At 38.9% G+C, this 27,377-nt stretch overlaps 1 protein-coding gene across 2 annotated transcripts; it reads right to left on the reverse strand.

Moving 5' to 3' along the window:
* Positions 1 to 1,243: 1,243 nt before the first annotated feature.
* Positions 1,244 to 25,761, reverse strand: hif1al (hypoxia inducible factor 1 subunit alpha, like). 2 transcript variants are annotated; one of them, XM_062418679.1, is made up of 15 exons: positions 25,605 to 25,761; positions 14,126 to 14,313; positions 12,990 to 13,165; positions 11,259 to 11,343; positions 10,672 to 10,787; positions 8,469 to 8,650; positions 8,199 to 8,305; positions 7,398 to 7,545; positions 7,010 to 7,263; positions 6,397 to 6,578; positions 6,204 to 6,302; positions 5,292 to 5,455; positions 4,116 to 4,227; positions 3,233 to 3,356; positions 1,244 to 2,033 (listed from the first exon to the last, which is right to left on the reverse strand). In XM_062418679.1, exons 1-15 carry the CDS (start codon positions 25,637 to 25,639, stop codon positions 1,966 to 1,968), a joined length of 2,040 nt encoding a protein of 679 aa, XP_062274663.1. In that variant the 5' UTR covers positions 25,640 to 25,761; the 3' UTR covers positions 1,244 to 1,965. The 2 variants fall into 2 exon arrangements, with proteins under 2 accessions (XP_062274663.1, XP_062274662.1); XM_062418678.1 differs by having other exon boundaries at positions 14,126 to 14,316; positions 25,605 to 25,759.
* Between the last annotated feature and the right edge of the window lie 1,616 nt (positions 25,762 to 27,377).

The following is a 27,377-nucleotide window of genomic DNA, read 5'->3' on the forward strand; positions in this document are numbered from 1 at the left end:
CTGCACTACCATGGATGGATGTTCCTGTTTGTGGGAAGGTAAACATTTACAGACATTTCCTCCTCTTCCTCCTCCTCCTCTCTGCACACAGATCACAAGGCAGCTTCTGCTTGTGCTTCAACAGCTTTATTAACTCAAGAGTGCATACAGAATAAATTGTAAAAATAAAAAGGAAAACATTACAGTATTTAATTTTCTCCCAGGTTTTCAATCACCGGGGGCATTTAGAGTAAAGCCTGTGTGTGGTTTTTGTTTATTTTTACAGAAAAAAACTGTAAAATATATTTTTTTAACTGGATAATAAAAAGGCACAGAGAACTTTGGAAGAGTTAACATGTCTGAAATGAACAAAAAAAAAGGCCATTTCACACACATTTTAGAAGTTGGCATCTGACATGTTAATATGAGACAAGAAAATCTTTCTTCTATCATCTAAACAAATAAAAAAAAACAAGCTGCTACATCTCAGCCGGTGTAGCATCCAAAGTCCAAAAAGAAAAAAAAGAAAAATCAAACTTATACATGACGAAAAACATGAATACTAGTGTTTTTTATTACATTTCTAACAAATATAAAGAGAAACTGACTCAACTTTTTGCCTCATTAATGACAACTGCATCAATAGTGCGAGTTCATCAGTGACATATTTAAACGTAATAATATAAAGATGTATCAAACTGCTTGTATCAACAGGTTACATGGTTTGGTTACGTCCACTTTTTAATGACAGACTGAAAAGATTTCCAACATAGGAAAAACACAGATGTTTATATTTATAGTAATGTATTGAAAAGTCAATTTTACTAGCTTATAGGGAGTGTTTGATAAAAAAATAAACCGCACCCACCTGGCACCTCAAGAAGATTAAAACAAACGGTAAGAGTAAAATCGCAGGAGATTGTTGTCGTAACAGTTGAAAATTCACTTTTTCTAGTAAATGCACCGTTTAAAAAATAAAATGTTTAGTACAACTGTATAAAAAGATGCCACTGAAACAATCGATGCCACTGATGTTCGCATGTTTTGTTTTGTTTTGAACTCGGAAAAAAAACAGACAGAAGAAGAAACTGGAGAAATGCAGAGCAGTTATGTGGGAGTTCCTGCACAGGTTTAAATGATGATGGTGATAATGAAAGAAGGGATTAAACGTGAGTCAGAAAACTTGAAAAGCTGCAAAGAGAAAGACTTTTCATGCTTGTCTTATTGTTTAACCCATTTACATCTTCTTTAAAAAAAAAAAATCTTTCATACCTTTTATTTTGAAAAATGTAGCACCACCTGCTGTTTTCCATGACACATACAGGCCACAATGAAGATTTCTCACAATAAAAAAGGTGCAGTATGTAGAATTTAGGGGCAAATAGTGAAATCAGCTTTACAGAAATGGAACATAATATTCATAAGTGTCGTTTTCTTTACCTTAGAATGAAACCTTAATGCATCAGCCATGTTTCTACATTAGTAGAGGGTCTTTCATGTTTTTTGTGCGAGTTTCGCAGCCACTGAAGGTCCTCCTACTCGTTTGGAAGGAGAGGAGAGGGGTAATTAGTTGGTTGATTTTGCATCCTCACCACCAGATGCCACTAAATCCTACAGACTGGTCCTTTTAAAATCGGTGATAAAGTGTAAATGCAGAGGAAAATCGAGCGGCTGAGCAGTGTCGGTTTAAAGTAAGTGGACTGCAGCACTTTCAGTCGGACTCCTACATCAGCTTTTGTTTCACAGTGAGAGACTGATAAGGGGAAAAAACCCCCAAAGAAACCGGCTGTTGTGGTTCAGCTACAAGCAACACCATGGTTACACAGCGTTATGTGAGTCTAAATTTGTTTTTCTGTGTGTGCGTGGTGTGTTTTTTTGAATTTGTGTGCTCAGGTTGCTATGGTTGCAGACAGATCCGGCGTTTGAGTTTCTCGTCTTAATAAAAAACAGAGAAGTTGAGCCAACTCTTGACCGACCAGTGCTTCATCAAGTCATAGGTGAGAGAGGCGGCGACAGGTCAGGTGGGTGTGCTACGAATATTTCCCTCATCAGAGCTGCAGAGAGACAGAAAGAGAGAAAGATACTGTCAGGTTGGACAAAGTTGCTTTAAAGGGACACAACATGCACATTTCCAGGTCTATATTTTTATTCTGGGGCTCTACTGGAATATCTTTGTATGATTTAACAGTTCAAACAACATCTTATTTACTGTAAACTGGTTCTTTATGCCCTTCAGTTCAGCCTCTGTCTGAAACAGCTTAGTTTGAGCTTAAGGCCCCCTTCCTGATGAGCCCAGTCTGTTCTGATTAATACAGATTTCACTTCGTTTTCCTGTTATTTACTTAAAATGTCAACTTCTTAAATATATCTGTACATGTTCGAGCCTTGACTAGAGATGCACTGTGTGTGTTGAAGTCCTACGGCTCTGCCTGCTTCAACTGATTATTGAGATGCAATTACAGTCCAGGCAGAATCAATATGAGCAGAACACTTATTAATACCGATCAGATCCCTATAATCAGATGTTATTATCCAGATATGTCACATATTAATATCAGGAATGGGATTTTAGATAAATATGTACTGTATGTAAACTGTAGATAGAAGAATATCTAAATAAGTAAAAGAAAAGAAGTAGAATTAGATGCCAAAATGACTAATGTAAAAGCATATGTAAGTGTGTAAAATTAAAATGTAAAATAACTTTAAAATGTGGATCTGAAAAACAGCATCATACCATTACCACTGTTTCATATGTAATGAAAAACAGGTGATATAAGTAATGTGCACAAATTAACACTTCAGCCTCTGCTGTTGATTGTTGTGAATGTTTCATGATAAGTTGAATTTGAGAGAATCAAACTATTATGTAATCAGAGTTTGTAAGAGGATCATGTCAACTGAATCCTGTTAATGCAGGAGATGTAAATCTCCAACATGGCCACCAGATGGCGCCATGTCACCTGAACACTCCTGATATTTTTGATTTGCACATCTGGGAGCTAAACAGGTTTTTACTGTCAGACAGCAGAGAGGTGACAGGAAATGAGCAGTGTGAGGGAGATGGGGAGTCACATGCAGTGACAGTCTGACTGAAATCTGAGGATAGAACAGTTAACTGGGGACAGCTTCTGCAACAAAGGACAAAACCTGTGTCCCCAATGGGAAAAAGTTGTTTTTTGGGTCAGTGGTTGGGTTAAGTCTCTGGTAAATGAATGTGAGTCTATGTAATGTCCCTAAAAATGTGTCCTACCTGCGGTCTCACAGATTCCTTGTCCGCCTCCTAAAATAGGGTCTCTGTCTGTGAGCAGCTTACTCCATTCTTCCGGGCCCGGGTCCAGGAGTAGATCTGATTGGTCGGTTTCCTCCAGAGATCCCTGAGCAAGAAGTAAAAAAAAAAAAAAAAAGTCAAAGAAGCGACAGAAACTCAAACACAGAGGTTAAAAACACTTTTAGTCGTTAACTGACCCTGAAAATGTGGTTTCATTAATAGTAATATCATTCTGTGAGCTTTTTACACTGGTTTTTAAAGGCAATATATTAAAATGAATGAAGCTAACAATAATGATTACCATACAGTGCATAAATACTTTCTAAACTTAGTTATTTGAGAAAAAAAACATGTAAATGTGTTTGAAATATTGAATAACAGTGATCAGGGCTTTAATGTGCAGCTGCTTACACTCATCATTCCTCTAATAACCACTCATTTTTTGCTGCTTCCTGACTTATAACGCTGACAGATGGTTTGGATGAAAGCGCCGTCAGCATTTACCACATCAACATTTTTAGGATTTCACTGCAGACGGAGCTCGAAAACAACTAAAACTGATCTGAATCAAAGCAAACTAACACAAGGAGTCTTGTTTCACATGACATCTGTTTTCTTCCTCTCCGCTCTGCAGAAAGTTCAAGGGTTGAAATGTTGTCTTCTATCATGATTAATTATCTTCCTGAAGCAGCAGCAGCACATCATTTCTCTGACAGTCTCGTTTCTGGCCAAATTCAAGAAGCTGATAACTAACACGGGAAAGTTCTGGAGGCAGGAAATGATCCGCCTTTGAATTGTTTCATGCTCTAGTAGCTGCTTTAAGAAGGGGACGAGAAACATTTGCTCCTCCTCTTCCTCCACTCACCAGTAATTTGTGGGTGAGAAGTAGATTCTCTTCTAGTGAGGAAGGCTCCTGTTTCGGTCTCTTGTCCTGAATCATCAGCTGGGATGGCATTTCCTCATCTGGGTTATGGGTCCTAAAAGAGACAGAGACACAGAGAGAGAGAGAGAGAGAGACAGAGAGAGAGAGACAGAGAGAGAGAGAGAGAGAGAGAGAGAGAGAGAGAGAGAGAGAGAGAGAGAGAGAGAGAGAGAGAGAGAGAGAGAGAGAGAGAGAGAGAGAGAGAGAGAGAGAGAGAGAGAGAGAGAGAGAGAGAGAGAGAGATTGTAAACCTTGTGAGACATCATTCACTACCAATTAGTAAAAATCTATAAATAAAGTTATTACCAGTGTTGGGGAGTAACTAGTTACATGTAACAGCTTTACGTAATTTAATGACAAAATAAATGTAACTGTAATCCATTACAGTTACTGAGAAAAAATGTGTAATTAAATTACAGTTACTTATGAAAATGTTGATGATTAACATTTTGCTCAGGAAGGTTGTTTTTTTTTCCAATTTTTTAATATTTAACATGTTACTGAATACATATATTGCTGTTTTTGATTATTTGATATCAATATTGTTTTTAATATTTAGTAAATAAATCATGATGTGGGCATATTAAGAGCACACATGGTCTTAAATAGTGTCACAGTACCAATTAAGCCCATGCCAGACTTTTGACTTTTTTTTATCAAATATCTTTATTTTTTTATTCCAAAATCTACATGAACTAATTAATACATGGTTCTGTAGTTCAGTCCAGTACTTCACCTTGGTGAAGTAAAGCAAGTCTCCTCTAAATGATTTCATGTCAGACATATAACATGACTAATTATCAAAAGGCTTCAGCATAAGTGTAAGAAACACAGCAGATGTTACACATTGCTGCAGGAGGATGATACCTCATCTTTTTATGTATGATACATTTTTACACGCTTGCATATTTATGACATTTTCACATTCATCCCTTCTCATCTAATTACCATGTTTACTGTCAAACATCTGCTCCATCTCTCTGTTAAGCACACATATTTCTTACACTTTTGCCCTCTTATTTGATCATTTTAGGGTTATGAAGACTTCCTAACATTTCTATTTGCACTAGTTGAAGGTCTTTGAAGGATAGATGTGCAGAGGGAACTACTGTATCGTACCGTTTCCTGCTCGCTGTGACCGCAGGCGTCATAACCAAGGGCTCAGACGAAGAGGAGGGAGGGTTGATAGTTTCCTCTGGGAGGTTGCTGAGGAAGGTCAGCTGGAAGTCATCGTCCATAGAGATGTAAGGAGCCAACATGTCCAGGTCCATCCCCTCCATGTCCTGAGAAAAAGACAAGACAGGATATTAAAAGTCAGAGAGAAATACTGATGGACACCCACGTCCATACATGAAAAGTTGTGCACAAAAAACCTGTAAAATGGAACCACAGACACTGCATTTTCACAGTTTTAGTGGAATTTTGTTTTAAATGACAGAAAATAATCCTTATATAATTTGGAAATTTGTGAGTTTCCACTTTTAATGCTCAAACATGAGAATCTTTGTTACTTTTTACAGCTACAGTATCAAATCTCAACCAGGACAATATCTGATGGATTCTTAAAAGGTTAAAAGGTCAGCATCTTTATCACAATCTTGCATTCTTCTGCCCTTTTGAAGAGCACATCACAAACTGAATTTGGATTATCTACAAGAAACATATCTGATTACACTAATTTTATTCCAAATTGAAAATAAAAGCTGTTTTTCCCCCCGCTTCTCCAAGACTACATTGTTCAGTTTATAATAAAAATGATTCCACTAATAGAAAGTGAGTAGAAAATAAATGTAGAAAATGCAAATAAGCAGCTAATCTTGAGTGGTTTAAAGTTATTATAGTTCTATATTGTTTTTCATGGAAGAAGAAATATTTTTACAATCTAATTTTCCATCTTGAGATTGTCGTGTGCATATTTTTGACATTTTGCTAGCCCTTCAAATTTGATGACGTCGTAAAGAAGAGAGGAAAAGGCAGAAATGTGGTCTTCTAATCTAAAAGAGTTTATATATCTGCGTGTTCTGCTTTTACCTCCAGCATCTGCCCCTTTTCGGTCCGACCATCTTCTGGCCAAACTGATAATAAATGCAAGATCGTGCTGGTGTCCATCACCTTCTCCTCAATGCAGCTCTGAGGGAGGTCGACAATTATTACATCTGTGAGAGAAAAAACAAACACCCAGATGAAAAAAAGAAGATTTTAAATAGTTAAAGGTTGGATTTACCGGCTCAGAATCAGATGTAGAGATTGGTGATAATGATGATGATGATGATGATGATGAAGGTGGAGTGAGGGGGTTGAAGATGGGTGAGAGGAGCTGTCGGAGCTGCGGCGTGCACAGGTCCTGCGGGTGGTCCAGCACGGAGCTGAGACTGAGCGGGTGGGCAAACGACAGCTCGACAAAGTCTGACAGAGACAGAAGACATGACGACGATTCAGATGAAACATCCAAATGATCATGTGTTTGTCATTTTCTGTCTGATGTTCCCAACGAGTCGGATAGAGATCACTGAAGTTAAACTGAAAGATTCTCGATTACTGACAAATGTTGCACTCTTTGATATTAAAGTCATCAAACAAGCCTCCAGATAAACTTTAATGTCCTGAGGGGAAATCTTGGTCTTGGTCAAAAGTGCTACATAGAGCAGCAGTCAAGCAATACAAGACAATACAATACATTGTCAAAATAATACATAACTGACAAGACAATGAAAGTGGTAAAGTAGTGCAAAAAGTATATATATGAAAAATGTTAAAGTATAAAAAAAAGTATGATTTAATGTATTATTTGGCCCCCCCCACAGTGACGCTCATGTGAATATGAAAGTCTGACAAACCTCCTGTCAGCGGTACGATGGTGTCTCCGGCATCTGGAGCCAGCTGGAGAAGCTCCCCTGGCTTCACGCTCAGTTTGAAGAAAAGCTCTGCAGAGCTGCCGGGCTTCGAACCCGCGTCTTCGGTCTGACGCTCACTGTCAGCAGTCTCACAAACTTCCTCCGCTGCGGGTGAAGGTGACTGAGGTTCGGCTTTAGACAGCTGCCTGCAACGAATCTGCTCAACAGAGAAAACGACGTCCGGCTGCTCCACGGCACTGCAAAAGGAGACGACGACAGAGAAGGTGAAGAGAGAGAACAGAAAAGTCTTTTTAATAATCTTTTAGTCTCAGAGGAGTTTTTAGCTCTGTCCTAACTCTTGTTGGAGCCACTGTTATGTGAGACACAGTACCTGAGTATAAAGTTGAGGCAGACTACAGCCTCGGGTTGCGACGTCTTGCTGCTGTAGAGGACGGTGGCCTGAGTCTCTGCCCAGACGAAGCCGCCGCTGTTCGCCAGGAAACGGTAATGGCTGGTGCTAACCTGACCTTTGGACAGCACTAGAGGCAGAGAAGAGACGGGTAAAGAAGGATGCACAAAAAGTACATACAAGGACTGTGGCATTAATAAAATCCTTATCTGGTTTATTTACAGATTATGGCATATTTCTGCAGCACCAAAACTAAAGACTATCATGTTCCTCTATGGACAAAAAAAAATAAAAATATATATATATAATTCTTGAAACAAAACAATAAAAAATATGTAAAAAAGGCACAAAAAAAAAGCCAATTTTCTTACACAGCTCATGAAAATGAGACATTTTGCAGGTAGAGGGTTCACCTATTAGTGATAAATTGTGTTTTACAAGAAAGTCTAGATGTTTATATCCATTATTAATACTGTATTTCAGGTCTTTTAAAAATAGGATTAATAATCATAATACACTTTATTTACAGAGCACCTTTCATACAAGGTATGTAGCTCAAAGTGCTTTACAGAAAAAAATACAATAAAACAACAGCAAATAAAGTAAAACTAGACAAAAAAAATTGTTAAAATGACATTAATTAAAAGCCAGATTACATAAATATGTTTTCAGCTGGTTATGAAGATGAACTGAATATTTAAGTTAAAAAACAGTTTTGTTCATTATCACTTCATTATAATTACATTTGTGTCTTTTTTCTGACACATACACTCACACACTCACATGTGTGCAGGCTCTTGTTGACGTGATCGGAGTCGAGCGCATGATGAAACTCAAATGCCGAGCGTCCAATCAGATCGTCAGGTTTGTATCCCACCAACTCTGTCACCCTGGAAACAGAAAGAAGAAGAGAAGAAAAAACGACAACAGAGGAATTAAAAAACGACACATGAACAAGCTTTTCTCTCTGTGATTTCATATTCTGGTTCTCTCTCCTCTCTTCTCTCTCTCATCCCATCCCCACAGGAGGTCAAAGGTCAGGGTTCCTCCTACCTGCCCTCGCAGTGTGTGAAGCGCAGGTCCATGCTGTGGCGGGTGAGGAAGGTGCAGGTGTCCAGAGGGAACTCCACGCTGGACGGGTGAGGAACAGGCTCACACAGCAGGGTCATCACTCTGGCAGCAGGGGGCGATGACGAGCCGCCCAACGGCCGCATGTGACCTGTGCAGTGGAGAACCTGCAGAGAGGGAGAAAGATACAGACTATTTAGTACGAATTCCAAAATGATACTTTAATATCTCAATTTTACTAAATCTCTCTGAGTCTCAGGTCCTTTAATATGTGTGCTATAAACTGGTCTCCCAGTCTGTGGTGACTAGTGTTATCTTCTTGGCTGTGGTGAGCTGGGGAGGTGCCATATTGCTGCTACTGTGCAGCAATATGTTGTGGGATGAGCAGCAGATCTGAGTATGTGGGTTGCGCCCATGTAAAATTTAGCAAATCTTCTCTGCCCTCTTCGGTGGAGGCAGTGTGATGGTGTGGGACGGCATCTCCCTCACTGGAAAAACAAGGCTGGTCATCATTGGAGGCAATCTCAATGCAGAGATATCGAGATGAGATTCTGCAACCAGTGACAATCCCTCCACAGTCTGAGACCGAACTCTATACTCCAAGATGACAACGCTCGCCCCCACAGAGCGGGGTTTATCAGAGAATACCTCCAGAATTTGGGAGAGGAGATGATGAAATGGCCTGCCAGCAGTCCTGACCTCAACCCCATTGAACACTTGTGGGATCAGCTTGGGCGTGCTGTTTGTGCCAGAGTGACCAACACAACCACGTTGGCTGAACTGCGACAAATGCTGGTTGAAGAATGGGATGCCATCCCACAGCAGTGTGTGACCAGTCAGGTGACCAGCATGAGGAGGAGGTGCCAGGCTGTTGTGGCTGTGTATAGTTCTTCCACACATTACTCAGACTCCTGTTTGTTAAATGAATAAATTGTTAAATCACCAATATGTCTTGTTTCTTCAGACTTCAGTCATCCAATCCACCAAACAAGAGTCAATAGCAGAATAAGCATTTTTCATGGGCGCAACCCACATACTCAGCTCTGCTGCTCATCCCACAAATGCATGTTCCTTACACATGGGGCACCATTTAAAAGGGAAATAAACAGACTTTCCAACGGTAAAAGATTATTTTATCATGTTAATTAAGTCCCTTTAAACTGTCACAAATATTGCACATGTATAACAGATAGAACTATGACTGTATGTAATGTATGTATATTTTTAGTAACAGCAATATGGCACATGTATACATACACACAAATCTATTTTATTGCATTTTATCCCTTTTATTTTATTTCCTACTAACTTTTGAATGTTAAATTTCCTAACTTTTGTGTTGCTGTGTCAAACTCATCTTAGAGCCAAGCAAGTGTTGTTTATGTCATGAATAGTCAGGTCACAAGTCTGTAGTCAAGCTGCAAATTCAAATAACATGTTAAATCTCTCTAGTCTTGAATGCCAGCCATTAAAATGACAAAACATTTTAAGATTTTGTTGTACAAATCTATTAATTAAGTCCCTTTAATGCACTTAAATATGCAGACGGTGTTGCTGCAAACAGTATTTATGTCCCTGTCTTGTGTTATTTATGCTTCAGAATATTATCAGGCTGAAACTTGAGACTTTAAACTTTTTTGCTATTAAGCCTAAAGCCAAATTTTTATTTATAGTCTCACAGTCTCACGGTCATGTCTTAATTTCCGACACTTAAAATCAAACCTCAAAGTTCAGAGCTCCCATCTACAGCTCCGCCAACAAACAATGACAGGACATCTGTTATAGTGTCTAAACAACTATAAGTGAAACAGGAACACAGTGCTTGAGTATGAGGAGAACAAGGTATGACATCTGACCCACTCATATCACTTCAAGGCTGGACTTTGGCCCTGTGTACATTAGCAGTCTAAAAGTTTGGATGCACTTCCCCCCATCACTTGAGTTAGAAACGTTTAACCTTTGCTGTGTGTGTGTGTGTGTGTGTGTGTGTTTGTGTGTGTGTGTGTGTGTGTGTGTGTGTGTGCATGCGTGCGTGTGTCCTCGCTTGTTTGTTACTGAGCTATCTGAACAAGACTCTAGCACTGAGATAAGTTAGTGTTTGTGTTTGTGTGTGTGTGTGTGTGTGTGTGTGTGTGTGTGTGTGTGTGTGTGTGTGTGTGTGTGTGTTTTTAAATAAAGAAAACCGAACCTTCCAGTTGGCAGATTTGATGTTGACGGTGCGCCCCCTGCTGGTCAGCGTGCTCTTCATTCGCAGGAAGAAGTTCCTCCCACTCGCCTGCTCTGTCAGCGGTTTCTTACTCAAGCCTGAAAAACAACACAACAAAGTTTAAACTCCCCTCACTCACACAAGTTTCATCAACCTATAAAAAAAGAAAAATAGCTCTACGTTTGAGTTATTATTTATTTAAAAAAGGTCAGAAATATTTTAATAAAAATGACTGAAAGCACAAAAATAAGTTGCAGAAGTCTTTAACCCCTTTGTGCATGGATTTTGATGGCATAGTTGCACTTCAGCCACCACAGTGAAAGGTTTAAAAAACAGCTGCTACTCGTCTCTGCTACTGTGTTATATGACAGCCATAATGATGACAGATAGAGGACAGAAAGAGACATTAAAGAGCATCTAATCATCTTATTACATGAAATCACGATCAAATTATTAAGAAAAGTGTTAAAATAGCTGTTTGAAATCAAGTAGGAAATATGGAATATTATCTCTATCTCTATTTTAAGGATTTTTAAAATGTTATCATGATAATAAATGGTTCGTCTTACCTGGACGTACAGTCAGCAGGTCTCGGAGCTCCTCCTGATCACATGGATGAACAAAGTCGTAGACGCTGTGACCCAGCAGGTCCAGCTGTGGACAATAAAAAACAACTATCAGTAACTTGAGGCTTCGACTGGCATTAAAAAAAGCAGTTGGGTAATTATTTCCACTGCAATACTATCATCTGTACTCTGTATTTTGTGCACATGTTAAATGCTAAAACAATCGCCTTACTTAGAGGCTTATCTGGACTTAGTTTTTGTAACACTGAATGTCACGATTGCAGGATGAAATCATTACAGCCGCTACGACACACAGTGGGAGAGGAAGTCTTGCTCTATATTTCAGCGTCCAGTTATAGTAACCTAGTTGTGTTTCAATGATAAACTTGATCTCAAAACGGAGATAGAAATAGATTTATGGGACATCTTCTCTCTCCCTCTCTCTACATCTCTACATCCTGCTCGAGTTACTGAGAATAGGTCACATACTGTCCCAGAGGCTTACAGTAAAAAAGCAGCAACTCCCACTAAAGAAAGAGGCAATGTAGCGACTACTATGTTACGTGACATAGTGTGTTTGCTTTATGTTTGGTGCTGTGTTTTTTTTGTTTTTTTCTCTTGACAGGTGCCTCCTTTTCCCTTAGCTGATCTCCACAGCTGTGCCCCATTGCAATCAGCCTCAGTATAAAGGCTCCAGCTTCTCCTTTCTCTGTGCCAGTAGGCCATCTGGCAGTGCAATTGATGGTGCCTTGTGTGCGACTCTGTGATTGTGACTAGTAATGGTGTTGTGTCATATTGGCTTCTTTATTTTAAGTGAAGTCTGTCCTAAGTTGTTTCTTGAGCTGGAATTTTTGGTTTATTGTTCTGATTTGTTAAATAAATCCTTGGTTTTGCCTTCATACTTCAATTGTCCTCTTGTTTCTGTTATTGCTAATACCAGCTGTTATTTCCCTTCTCCCCTAAAAGTTTTGTTGGGTCGTAACATACTATCAAAAAAATTAAAAAATGTGATAATATGGTGACGATATCAGAGCCATACTAACCCCCTTAGTCTAAACTTCCGCCGCCACCCAAGTAAACAGGTAAAACCCATGTGTCAATCAATGCAAGAAACGTAATGCATGTAGCCCAAAGAAATACATAAACACAGGAAAATATACATTTTAGATCCTACAGTAGAGAAAAGCCAGTGTAGTAAAATACACTACACCCACAAAGTCTAAGATATACAGTATTATTATAATGCTAGTAGTGAAAGCAGGTGAGAAAATGACCACTGGCTTTTAAAAAGAGAATTTCACAAGACGGTCACACTCAACAGCAGCTGACAGACTCTTGAATGGGAAACTTAAGCAAACAGCTTTAAAATGTGTGAAACAAACTAAATATGTGAACATATTGGACACAATGTGATCTGTGTTTTTACCCGCAAGTGTGAAACTAATGATCATTCTCATCAATTTCTACGTCTGCTGAATTTGTAATTTGTAATTTTTGTTTTATTTAAATGAGGACAGTGCAAAATAAAACATTAACCTTGTATAAAACAAGGAGAGATGCATTGCACTGGGTTTTAGCAAGTTGCTATTTTTTAAACCCATAGTCCCTGGGCAGGTAGATGGACCACAAAATAAATTCAAATCAATAACAGAATTCACAAAGTTGTGCAAAATTGCAATGACAAAACTATCGATACACTAATTTGCCCCCCACCCCCAAACCTCATACTCATACCTGACTGATGCCGATGTGTCTGCTGACATTTTCTGTCAGGTAGATCATGTCTCCCTCCTCCGTCATCACCATGATGAAGCCGGCCAGGACCTGAGGGTAGAAACAGTCCATTGGGTCTTCATGCAGCTCCTCCTCCTCCTCCTCCTCCTCCTTTTCAGACTCCTTCTGATTCTCACCTGTTGATTTAAAAAAAACAAAAAAACAACCAGACAATTATTCCAGCACACTCAGTTAAAACTTGTTTCAGAGTATTGATAGTTTTTATCATTATTATTATTGCGTATTATTAGTTTTTTATATATTTTCCTGTTTTTATCTGTCTTACTCTGTTTAACTTAATTTTATTTCCAAATTAATACTTTTAATCATATTTAAATGTCTTTTTATAAAGAGTTTTTATAAATCTTTTTTTTAATACATTTTCTTACTTTGACAGTTAATGAAGTTATCCTATTTTGCAAGTGATTAGACACACTGCTGCTTAATTTAACCTTGTAATGAGCTCAACTCACATATTAAAAAAACTTTTCACCAACAGTTAAAGTAAAATAAAGTCTTTCTTTTTTCCCTCCAGCAAAGTTTTCAGGTATTAAAGCCGTCAGCGGAGCCGCGCGTCAGAAACCTGATACATTTTTCATATTTGTCAGCTGAGTAATATAAATTCAGCAAATGCACCTTTCATTATTGATGAGTTCATTACTCTGTTCTCACAACTTAGGGAACAAAACATCGCCGAGCCAACTCACATCACCAGAATAACACACTGATAGAATAAAAAAACTCACACTGAATGTACAAAAAGTATGAAAAGTGCTGCTTTTTGAACCCGCCCCCCCTCCCCCTCAGCCCCCCAATCGAGCAGCCTGTGAAGCCTGACTGACTTCACGATTGAAACTCCTTCAGTCATGAAGGGGAGACGTGGATGAAAAAGACATTTCAATTGAGACAACTGAGACATGGGGTAAAATATAACGCTGTATCAGCAAGGTGGAGGCCGAGCAATCACTGCAATACCAAAAGATGTTTTTTAAGGTTGGCAGGTTTAGGCCTTAACACAGGAAATAAGGAGCTAAAGCTAAACCTGAAATATGTGGTTCATGTAAAACTGGACGACTATCTGCAGATGTGCTTCTCACCAGGTTTGAGGAGGTGGTGCATCCGCAGGAAGCTGAGGGCGACTCTCATGATGGCGGCTTTGTCCAGATGGGTGGAGACTCGGCGGGGGAGTGGCAGAGTGTGGGCGAGCTCGTAAAACACCTCTGTTTCCTTAGTTCGCCTACACCTGGCCGCATCACGGGAATGCAGTTTCCTCTGCTCTGAACTGCTACTGGAGGAGGAGGAGGAAGGAAGGAGGAAGGAGGAAGAAGATAGAGGTGGAGGAGGAGAGGGAACAGGAGTGGGATGGAATATTGGGACAGGAGAGAGAAGAAAATTAAAGTATATTAAAAAAAATGAGAGGGAAAGAATCAAAAGGAGGAGGAGGAAGAGGAGGAGGAAAAAGAAAAGGAAGGATTAGGGCAGTAGATGACAGAAACAAGATAAAGAAGTAGAAGGGAAAGGAAGGAAGGAAGGAGGTGAGATGGAGAGAGAGTGAGAGGGATTGGAGGAGGAGAATAGATGTGGAGATGAAAGAAGGAATGTGGAAGAAAAACAAGATGGGACAACAAAAAAAAACACATCAGCAAGAAGTTCAAGATGAACAGATCACACTCCTTACTTCACTTCTTCTCATCCTTTTAAACATTTTTATTCAAAATCAACTCTCAGGTGTCACCATGTGTTTCCTTTTTTCTCTGTTATAGACAAACTGTTTCCATCGTTTTTTTGATAAAACACTCAAACACATTTCTGTAACACAAGTTCAGCAATAAGGTAATAAAACTGAAGAAAACCCTGATAAAAATACTGTAAATAAAGCTATTTGTATGCACTGCATTAGAAACTTTAAACATTACATTTCTGCTGCTGTGACCTCTAAAATATCATCTAATTAAGTCACATCCACTAAATAATGGATTTAATGTAAAATTCAAGTGCTCTGTCAGATTTTCAGAGCTGCAGACTATATCCACAAATTTGAGGATTTGGGAATTTGATGCAATACCAACATCAAGAAAGTGCATTTTCCTGCATTTTCGAATATACAGTAGATAGAAATACACAAGCTTACTCTAAAAAAATCCTCACTAATCCTTTCCATTATGTTTGATGTGATTAAAACTTTGATTGTTTGCCCTTTTAAAGTCTGAAATCTTAAAAAGTCTTCAGTTTTGTCCTGAGACCCTCCAACATCCCCCTAGGGGTTGCCTTGAGTCCACTTAAGGAACCAAAGCAGTGACCCTGCTATAAATCCATCTCTGCTGTTTTTGACGGGGGGGGGGGGGGCTGACAGACATTAAGACTTCCATCTCTTTATACGGGAGTTAAGCTCAAGCCCCCCCACCCCGCAAAGTGGGAACATTTTCTAATAGCAAAAATAGAGAAATGTCCCAAACTGCAGAGAACAGAATGTTATTTATCACAGCGGCTGGGAAAGCGTCCAGATCCTCCTTCGCTCCCTCCCCGTCTTTTCTTCCCTCTCTCTCAGCATCCAGAAACATGTGCTGACAGGACAAAAGCAGGGATTCATTTCTTTCTCACTCACTCACTCACACTCACACAAACGCAGTGTTTTGCAGAGTGGGTGGAAAGCAATCAGATCAAATTAGACTCAGAATAGGGTCCATTTGAAATGACTTTAAACAGGAGTAACTTCTGCTCTTAGAAACTACAAACGGTTCAATGACGGGTTTTTTGTGTTCATGTGGTCTAGTCAAATTTAAAGGGGTTAAAATGTGAAAATAAACATATGAATGACTTGCACACATTATTTTTTTGTGGACCCAGCATAAAATGTCTGCTTTTAATCCATTTTGAGAGAATATATTAGAGGATTATGGCAAAAATGTCTATGTGGTGTAACCATAAAAACCCCCAGTTCAAAAATAACTCCTCAGCTGTGACTTTAAAAAGAGTTTATACTATAATACAAAACAATATTATACACCATATTATACACCATGCAATAATGTCTGCCTCATGTTACAGTTTTACTATATACCATGCTATGACCCAAGGCTGAAGGAAACTCTGCTCTAAGCTTTAAAGAAACACCAGCAATAAGGAATTTTGCAGCTTCAGGGGTCCGTTCCATAAAGCAAGCTCAGAAAAGCTGTGCTTATTGTCAAACACCTGACTTGAATGAGCCTAACAAATGAGATCAGGCTAAAGCGGTTCCATAAAGCCCAATCCATGTTCACGCGATCAGACTAATTCAAGAGGCTCAAGTATTCAGACTAATTGCGTGCACACCGTTCATAAGCAGCCCATGACGTCGAACACAGATCAAACGGATTCACAATGACAAAATCCACCAGAAAAGAGCCACATAGCAGGAGCAGTCTGCAGCAGACACTTCTGATGGAGACATATGAAGAATTTAAACATATGATCACAAAAAGCAATAAATAAAATCCAAGCGAAAGGCAGGCAGGAAGTTGCTGATCGATTGAATGGGTCTGATCTGTCTCTGAAGGTGCGCTCTAATTGCGGTGCCAATCCAATTTCTAAACAGATAAAGTTACACAGATGTGGCTTGACTGTGGAGCTGATACGATTTGATGCAAGTTGATATGATAAGATATAAAGACAGAGACCTTTTATAGAAGAAACAGACCTCAGATTACAGTAGCCATTACTTGATTTACTTGTTCACGAGCAGACAATGCCACTGTGATGATAAAACATAGCGGGGGGGGAAACCTTGTGTTACATTAAAAAAACACACAATACATCACTTGTGAAACCTGTTAAGAGAGCAGCGGCAATTATCAGGGAAGTGAAATAAAAAACACTTATCAGTCGAGCTTACAGTTTGCATTAACAGTTAATGTAATGATGTTAATCTCTGTCGGAACATTTGAGGTGAAACACGCACGTTTTCAATGCAGCTGGATCAGAAGATAAAAAATAAATGACTTAAAACTGGCCTTTACTCCCAGGTCAGAGTGGCAGCAGAAGTTTCCAGCAGGTTTGATTTTTTTCACCGAAGCAATACAACACAGGGGAGCAAATCTATTACGACACATTCGTCCACATTATGGCTTTTTATACAAAATGTTAGCAGTGCAACAAATGCGCACGTGTGTAACTGAGCGTTGCAGCAGTCAGAGCAGTTGAGTCAGAGTCAAGTTGATCTGCCAAAGTCTTTGTGTTTTTCTGGCAAATCACACTTCATAACTCCTGCTTACAATAACAGTGCAAACACACCATCTCAGCTACTAATTACACAGTATTCTGTAGATTTGGTTTGTTTGATGCCAGTGCTGGGAAAGGTTAAATGTTTTCAGATGACAGTTTGCGATTTATTTTTTCCACACTCACATCCAGAAAAAGAGAAATGAGCATGCAGCCACTGAACTGAAAAATACAACTTTTTATTTTTTTTTTCAACATCTGTGGTTTAAGTCATTGCAGTGGTGTTTTTTTTTTTTTGGCTGGATCGCAGAGGACCGGCCCTAAAACACCCAAGTAGGTCCTCGATGGATTGACCGACTTGCGAAATTGCACCTCAGCCGACCCATGGTGTAACAGTTGGCCGAGCGTCGACCCGCCACCACCTTTATCCATTGTTTCAAATTAACTCATACACAGTCCTGCCATGTGTTAGGTTTTGAGCTGGTTTCGTTTTACTGTCTGTTCAACTTTTCCTGGATTTTCTCTGTGATGTTTTAGTTTACATAGAAGACATATTTTTACTTTTTTTGTACTTTTTAATCAACAAGTTCAAATAATTAAAAAAAAAAAAAAATTACAGAACTCCTTTACACCAGGGATGTGTTGTTTTAAAGACAGCAACTGTTAAAGATTCATCATTTATTGCCTTATATGAGTTGGCTATAGAGAGAAAAACTGACATTAATAATAATGTGAACCAAATGAAATATTTCTGTAGCATTAATTATAAATAACTGTCTTCTTTAGTTCCTATTTTGTTTAAGCAAAGTTCTGCTGCTTCTGTACAGCTGATTAGATCTCTATGGCGTGTCCCCTGAAAACGTCCTGGAAAAGGCACTAGAGGACACATCCTGACCCCGCGCTGCACAACAAGCCAACAAGCCAACAGCCATTACATAATATGAAAAAGGATACGAGGCTGCATGACATTGCCTCAGATGCCTGTAATTCTATTCGAGCGTAGCAGGCCACATACGTAGGCTGCCTGTGCATGAGTTCAAACCGAAGTCTTCACAGGATGCAACACTCTGCTGTTTGCAACCTGTTTAATCTGTGTGTGCATCACAAAGCAGTGCTGCACAGACAATCTGCTGCAATATTAACTCTCAGAAGAATGAACTATCTTTTATAATTAGTTAAATGTCTGTGTGTAAATGTCATAAGCAGAGTGGTGGGTGAGTTATGACACTATAATGTTAGTAAGACCAGTCTGATTTCACATCTTAAATGACAATACAGAATCTAAATATGGACATAAGAAACTAAATTGGTCTAAATGAATCCTGAATTGAACACTTTACATTATTTTCATACACAACAAAACATTTACATTTCTCTTGTTTGCACAAATGAAGCCAGAAAATGTGAGATTTTGTGGTTACCACCTTTATTTGGACTGAAAACCAACTTGCTTATGAAGTTTTGGACTAGAGCTGCCACAGTTGCTCGATTAATCGATTAGTTGCACAATGTTCAATTAATCGCCAACGACTTTGACAATCAATTAATCGCCAACGACTTTGACAATCAATTAATCGTTTTGAGTCATTCTTTAGTAATGAATATAGCGAATAATGTGAATATTTTCTAGTTTGTTTAGTCTGTTTTGACAGTATCTTTGGGTTGTGGCCAAAACAAGACATTGGAGGACATCTTGATCATCTTATAGATTAAAATAACTAATAGATTAGATAAACAAGAAAACAATCAACAGATTCAGTTCAGTTAAACAGCAGAGATTGTGGGTCAAAGACTGTCAGGGAATTATCCTTTAGGAAAAAAAAGTATCCTTAATTATGTGACTTGAATGTATGAACAGTATTTTAAATAAACTGGGTCTTTAGTCGCACCTGATTGGGTCTGTATATGTGTCACTAAATTCTTCCTAATTTTCATTTGACTGAACCTTAAAAAGTTGTTTTCTGGTGTGTGTTAACCTTTAGGATCAACAGCTTTACAGGGCTTGTTAGACTGTTTTGGTGAAATATTATAAATACTCTGATAAAAACTCAGTTAACCAGTTATACAGGACCTCCTCTGTGTATTAGAGAACACAGTGTGCTGTTTTAGTAGCAGTCCCTGCATGCAGACCTGTCAACACAACATCTATTGAGTAAATAAAGACAGCATCACACGACAAATAGTTTATGTAACAGGTCATGTGCACATGTCAGCAGCTGCTAACACAATTCCTCTTGTCAAATGTATTTTTATATATCTGAGGTTTGTTGTGCTACATGTCGAAGGAAGTGCAGATGACACACCAGTAGACCACAAACAAAGATACAACAACCATTATACACACACACGCATGTAGAGACACAGTGAGATGTGCAGAAAGACTCAACACGAACAACACGAACCGACGTCATCCAGAAACGCACGTCGACCGTCGGCCGACTGAATGGTGTATCATTGTGTGGCATCTCTGCAGGAATGACAAACACACAAACACAATGCAAGCTGCTTTTGAGGAATTGAGACTTTTGATCGAGTCACACGGAGGACGACTTAACTCAGCAGGAATTAAGGAGGCTCCTTCTGAAATCTCAATGTGTAGCTTTGTCACATTACTCACATGATCTCATAGACTTTATTCTCAGAGCAGCCTGAGAAACTGCCGAACTGACAGGGGAGTCTCTGACATATGATTTAAATTATAAATAATGAGGGTGCCGCTCTGGGAATGTTTGGTTTGGTTGACTTTCGTAAATGTCCCAATCCAGTTAAAAATATGGTATTTTTCTTCTTGTTCCTGCAGCTTAATGTTTTGAGGTTCACCGTGCAGGATGATGTATATTTATTTATTATAAATATAGATAATTATTATTTATATATTTATCTGCTGAAAGTGGAAAGTTTCTCTGAGGACACTGAAGATCAAAGTTTAAGGCGGCGGACCTACGAGCAGGATTAGTGACATCACAACTAGTTCGGAGCCAATTCTGGTCGTCTTTACAGTGAAGGAGGAGCTATCTCGTGCTCAACAGTTCAACTTTAAAAAAAAAATATATAAAGATTTTTAATGAGGGAGAGGGGTAGATGCTTTTTTTATGGATTTTACATACTTTTGAAATGAAACATATTTTCATATTCATAGAGTCTGGGTATTAATGAGGTAGACAAAAGATACCACCTTTAGTAGTTTTCTTGTGTAAAAAACATATCAGGTGTAAAACTGCATGTTTGTCTCCATCACCATCATTGCAACTCATAAAATATGACTACCATTGTTAAAACTAATACTACTACAGTTCATAATACTGTTTTTAAACGCTGGAATAGTCTGGATGACGCAGGCGGGACTTTTGTTGCAGAGCTCAGCCTGTAAAATAGACCCCGGAGGCTGCTGTTGAATCATTGAATACCTATTTAAAATGCTGTTAACCAGTCGTCAAGAATAATAAAACTACAGCAGGAATTTTCTTAGTTTTTTTCATAATCTAGTCCAAGAATGAATTACTAAGGGAGCCACTGAAGGCAGCTCGACTTGTTTTTGCCACTAAAATTCGCTCAAATGTTGAACATTGTTTATCACTAGTCTCAGTTAGTGATGGACGACACAGCGATTGCTGTTGAAGGAAGAGAATAAAACTCGAAAAGGCCATAAAAACATGCAAAAATAAATATGTATTAGTAAGACATTTGTATATTGTATTATGGTATTAACTAGTAATTGAATTATTTGTATAAGTGTAGGAAATCATTATTCTTGAGATTCATATCTATGAGGAAGCTGTTATACAAGTAATCATTGATTTATGGAGAAGGGGTGAGATTTAATAACTGTTCTTCTTCCCACTCCTTTTCGGGTGTGGTTGACAATCTTGCATTGTGTTATGCTTACTGTTATGTGTAAGTCTATTGTTTTCAGTATGACCATTTTGTTTTCTGTTTTTTTCTCTTTCACACATTCAAAATAAAATGTTCAAATCATATCGAAATATCAACTTTACGGCATGATAGGACATGACCTCAGTATTGCCACACTTCACATTAGAGGTGTAGCGCCCACTCTCCAATCCCACCCTCCTACCCCCTTTACATTATATATATCACACAATATATTATCAATATATCAGTTATATAAAATGATCTTCAAATGACAATAATATTGTTTATCGTGATTATTTCTGAGACAATATATCGTCCAACTAAAGTAGTTATCGTGACCTAGGCCCGACCAATACTGGATCTTTGGAGTAGATACCTATATTGGAGAGAGAAAAAAATTCAGGGCGTTGTTGGGGGTCCGGTTTGGTGACCTCAGGATTGGGTCACTGCTTTTTGCAGATGATGTGGTCCTGTTGGCTTCATCGGACTGTGACCTCCAACTCTCACTGGATCGGTTCGCCGCCGAGTGTGAAGCGGCCGGGATGAGAATCAGCACCTCCAAATCCGAGTCCATGGTCCTCAGCCGGAAAAGGGTGGAGTGTACTCTCCAGGTCGTGGATGAGATCGTGCCCTAAGTGGAGGAGTTTAAGTACCTCGGGATCTTGTTCACGAGTGAGGGAAGGATGGAGCGGGAGATCGACAGGCGGATCGGTGCGGCGTCTGCATTAATGCGGACTCTGCACAGATCCGTCGTGGTGAAGAGGTAGCTGAGCCGAAAGGCAAAGCTCTTGATTTACCAGTCGATCTTCGTTCCTACCCTCACCTATGGTCATGAGCTTTGGGTAGTGACCGAAAGAATGAGATCGCGGGTACAAGCGGCCGAAATGAGCTTCCTCTGTAGGGTGGCTGGGCTCTCCCTTAGAGATAGGGTGAGAAGCTTGGTCATCCGGGAGGAGCTCGGAGTAGACCCGCTGCTCCTCCGCGTTGAGAAGAGCCAGATGAGGTGGCTCGGGCATCTAGTTAGGATGCCTCCCGGACGCCTCCCTGGTGATGTGTTCAGGGCACGTCCCACCAGTAGGAGATCCCGGGGAAGACCCAGGACACGCTGGAGAGACTATGTCTCTCGGCTGGCCTGGGAACGCCTCGGGATCCCCCGGGAAGAGCTGGACGAAGTGGCTGGGGAGAGGGAAGTCTGGGTTCCCTGCTTAGGCTGCTGCCCCCGTGACCCAACCCCGGATAAGCGGAAAGAAGATGGATGGATGGATGGCATATTGTTTATATACAGAATATATACTTTTTTTCCTTTTTTTTTAGTGATCCCTCCAATGTGGCTATGAAACACTTGACAAAGATCAAAGATATATAATGGAGGAATTATATTTTACAGCTTAATAATAAACCTATTAAACTAAACTAACTGACCTTTTTTTTAATTCTTTTTTATTCTCTGATTTTATTTTATTTTATTGTTTTCTTTATCTGTCTTTGTAGTCTGTCTCAATGTCATTGACTACTGCTACTAATACTACTACTACTACTACTACTACTGCTACTACTACTACTAATACTACTACTACTGCTACTACTGCTACTACTACTACTAATACTACTACTACTGCTACTACTACTACTACTACTACTACTGTTCATAATACTGTTGCTTAGTACTGTTAATAATAGTACTACTCCTGTTAATACTACTACAACTACAGTTAATTATAGTGCTCCTGTTAATAATAATACTTCTTCCAGTCCTTCAGTCTCTCACAGCAACAACAGCAGTGAGTCTGCTGGGAGGAGCTTGAGGGAACAGACAGTCCCGGTCAGAGAGCAGAGCTGCAGTTTGGAGACCAGTTGGTTTTGCGCAACACCAGTGTGTATTTGTGTTTGTGTGTGTGTGTGTGTGTGTGTGTGTGTGTGGGGGGGGGGGGGGGACATGCTTAACACCAAACAGAACAGTTTATGTGTATGCTGGAGAACAAACTGTGGTTACTGCCAGTGAACTGCTGTTTATTTGCATGAGCCGTCCTGGGAGAGTGTGTGAGGGAATACACCCACACACACAGACACACAGACGCACACGCTAAACAAGGACACCACACTCTTCAGGACACACCCCTAACCTTCTTCTAACATAAACACACACACATACTTTTAGGGACATTACATAGACTTACATTCCTCTCCTGGAGACTAGCCTTAACCACTGACCCAGAAACCTGCTTTTTCCTAAATGAGGGCACAGCTTTTGTCCCCAATAGGACAAGCTATCCCCAATTAACTGGTCTTTAGTCTGAAATCTGTCCCTGACAGCCTGTGACCTATTATGTTCACTTTTGAAGACATTATATAGGCTTAATTTTAGTAGTACCTAATCTTTACCACCACCAACACATACCTAACCATAAACCTTACCCTAACCCTAAACTAATCTTAACTTTAATCCAAGCGTTTACCATAAAATTAATGATTTACATTAATGGGACTTGCTTTTTCACTCCATAAATGGAGACAAGTCCCTACAACATGAGTACACCAACATGAATGTGTACAGTACGTATGTGTGAACTGCAGTAAAAGGATAAACATCAGGTCAGCCATAAATACAAACACTGTCCTCGACTGTCCTCCTCAAAACACGTGGAGAGAGTCAGAGACAAACATTCACATATATTTGGTGTTGTCAGGAGAGTTTAAAGTGAGAGAAACTGAAAGACAGATGAAAACAAGACCAAATGTACAGTACATGAGGAGGGAAGGAAAGTATGAGGAAGTCCTGAGCAAAGACTAACTAGCACCCCCCAAAAAAAGCACAACACACATCTCATATCCCCTGCTGACATGTTCAACTCTAAATAACACACTGAGTTTGAGCTTGTTTGGGTTGGAGCAGAATACATCAGAGCAGAGAGGGCTGAAAGTGGTTTTTATTTTTTGGTGTGTGTGTGTGTGTGTGTGTGTGTGTGTGTGTGTGTGTGTGTGTGTGTGTGTGTGTGTGTGTGTGTGTGTGTGTGTGTGTGTGTGTGTGTGTGTGTGAGATGGCACAAAGTCCACTGCTCCTTTCAAACACACACGTGGGCGCAAACGTACATATCCGCCCCCCATGTCAAAATCAAAAGAGCATTGTTTTTCTCCACTGGTTCTGGCTTTAGGATGGTCGTAATGGATTTTTCAAGCGTGTCGTGACGAATTTTGAAAAGTTAGGCTAAGTCAACACTGTGCTGTGTGAATCACAACATGAACAACATGACCACTCCATGTCTCTGTGGCTGCAGGAGTTAACAGCACAAGCAAAAGCAATGTGAAATGTGAGTCAATGTGAATCCTCGAGGCAAAACAGCACTTATGATTACACTAGTAAGCAATCTGTGGACTTCTGATTAACTATAATGACAATAAAGGACACTACACACAGATTCATGCCACATCTGGATACAAATACACCAGAAATGGTTTAATTGACATATGCTGAGAACCATGAATAAACCAAACACCCCTTTTTTTAAAACAACTTTTACTTATTTATAAAGCTTTAAATAACCTTATTCCTCCCTGCAGAGATTTCCGTCATTTTATGTTGCAGCCAGATCTTACAAGTGTTCCTAATGTGTCCCATAAAAGTAGCAGTGAGGCTGCCTTCAGGTTTTAAGCTGCTAAACTGGAACAGCAAGCTCCCTCTGTGTTTCCTTTAAAAAGGCAATGTATATGGATTTTAATGATAATTTGGAGAATGTTATAGCTTTATCTTATCTATCTATCTATCTATCCATCCGTCTATCTTTATTTAGCCATGAGGGTCCCACTGAGATATAAGATCTCTTCTTCCAGGAAGTCCTGCTCAAGATGGCTGCATAAGTCCCATTCACAGCAGTTTAACATGATAATAACACAGACAACACATGAAAGATAAAGAAGAGAGAGCGAGAGAGATTATGTAATAGACTACAGCAACATGTCTCCTTCAGGGCAGTGTGAAAGGCCTTTATAGGGTGTTGAAAGAAAGGAGTGTTCATAAGGTAAATGCTCATTTAAAACCAAAGATGCATTAAAAAAGGAGATTGAATCATTTGCTTTGGTTTTTATTGACCTATATTCATCCATTTTCAAAGCTTGTGTTGTTGTATGTTTTTATCTTGCAAAAATTGTATTTCTTGTCATCTATTCTGCTTTTATTCGCTTATTTATGTGTCTGTATTGTTTTAATTCTGCTGTGTGAGGCATCCTGGCCTACATGTTTGTGTAAAAAGTGTAAAAAAAAAAATCACTAATAGCTGCAGAGATGATATTATAGACACTGAAAGGAAATAGAGGCAAGCAGCTGTGGTGTGGAAATGACATATATTAAAAGGCTTTCTGACCTTCTCGGCTGATGAGGAGACAAACAACATTGTGCTGCTCAGCCTGTATTGTTTTCCTCACTGAGACGCGTGCGGGAAAGTTGCAGTAAACACATAACACGGATTAAAACCCCAATAAACGAGTATTTTTTCTATAAATTAGTCTTACCGTTTGACCACGACGCTCTCCTCTTTCTTCTCCATGTTCAATATGCTCGCTGGATCGATTCTTCTTTTTATGATTATTATTTATTCTGGCATGACAGGATCGAGGACAGACCCAAAAAGACCTTTCCTTCGCTGTGTCAAGTGTGCAAGTGTAAGGAAACAACGCTTCCTGTCATTGTTTTCAAAGCAAGGGTCTAATTGAGCTCACATGATTGGCTCTCAGTCAGTAGGTTACACTCATGTAAATCACTGGGTCACATGACATGAAAGATGAATTCATATTAAAATATTCGTATAAACAGGGTTTTTGAAGGTTATTTTGGAAATGTAATAGGTTACAGATTAATAGTTACCTTTTTAAAAATGTAATAAGTAATGTAACTATTTCAATTACATGATTTATAAGGGAGATAATTTCTTATAAAGCAAGATTTATCTCTCATTTGAAAATGTATTCATTAGTTCATGTAGATTTTGGAATATAAAATAAAGATATTTGATGAAAAAAGTCAAAAGTCTGTCATGGGCTTAACTGGTACTGTGACACCATTTAAGATCATGTGTGCTCCAAATAAGCCCACATCATGATTTATTTACAAAATATAAAAAACTATTGATTTCAAAGAATTAAAAACAGCAATATATATATTCAGTAACATGTTAAATATTAAAAAATGAGGAAAAAACCCTCCTGAGCAAAATCTTAAAGGTGTGACTTCAGATGTAACCTCCTTTGTAATCATTTTCATCAGTATCTCTAATTTAATAACACGTTTTTTTTCCCAGTAACTGTAATAGATTATTGTAATAGATTACAGTTACATTTATTTTGTAATTAAATTATGTAACGCTTACATGTAACAGCGAAGTAGCACTAAAATCCAGTAAGTGTAGGTGTGTCCAGTGAAGTAAAACAAATCAGTATTGATTTGGAGTCACTGGGTTTCACAACATGGAAGTACTGAATTAACCCTTACATACTCTTCAGGGTCAGGGTTTTTTTTTTTTTTTACATTTTAGAGCTGTAAGAACACCCTATACACATTTCTTTAAGCCACTTTTTCTAATGTGACCCACAGTATACAAAAATGGAAATAAAAATGTATTTTATTTTTTTGCAGCTGATACATATTTTGATGTATGCAAATATACAAGTTTGAGCTGTGTTTATAAAAAAAATTAAATAAATCAAAAAGTGATTGTGAATGTCTTTTTTCCATTTGATTAATCAAACAGAACGATTAATCAAACATGTATTAATAACTAGCAGGGAATTTATGAATGTGAATTGGTGTAGAGACTAATTATGAGACAGAATATGAACAGTATGTAAAGAGTTAATACAAGATCCTTGTTTGTAAAAGTATCCACAGTGTAAAATAGGATTTCAGGATAGGATGGGAGCCAGAGTGCCTGAACAGTGTAAAGTCCACAGTTCAGAGTTCAATCATTTATTTGCACACATGGCAAAAAGCAAACACACACACACACAGGGGCTGGTGAGATATTGAGTATAAGGATCAGTATTCATGCAGAGAGATAAAGTGAAATGAAAGCTGCTCTGAGAGAAACAGAGCTGATGAAAGAAGCAGCAGCAACTTAAATAGGAGTGAACAGGTGCACACGATCAGGTAAATGAGTGCAGGCAGGGACCCCGGTGCATCCAGATATTAACTAATGAGGAACTGACAAGGACTACACAGGGCAGGATAGGGGATGTTGGTTCATTAATTACACATAGGTTTTGGCAGTGGTGGAAAGTATTTTATTCCAC

This window comes from Scomber scombrus, chromosome 5 (genome assembly GCF_963691925.1).
Source record: "Scomber scombrus chromosome 5, fScoSco1.1, whole genome shotgun sequence".
In the NCBI taxonomy this organism is placed as follows: domain Eukaryota; kingdom Metazoa; phylum Chordata; class Actinopteri; order Scombriformes; family Scombridae; genus Scomber; species Scomber scombrus.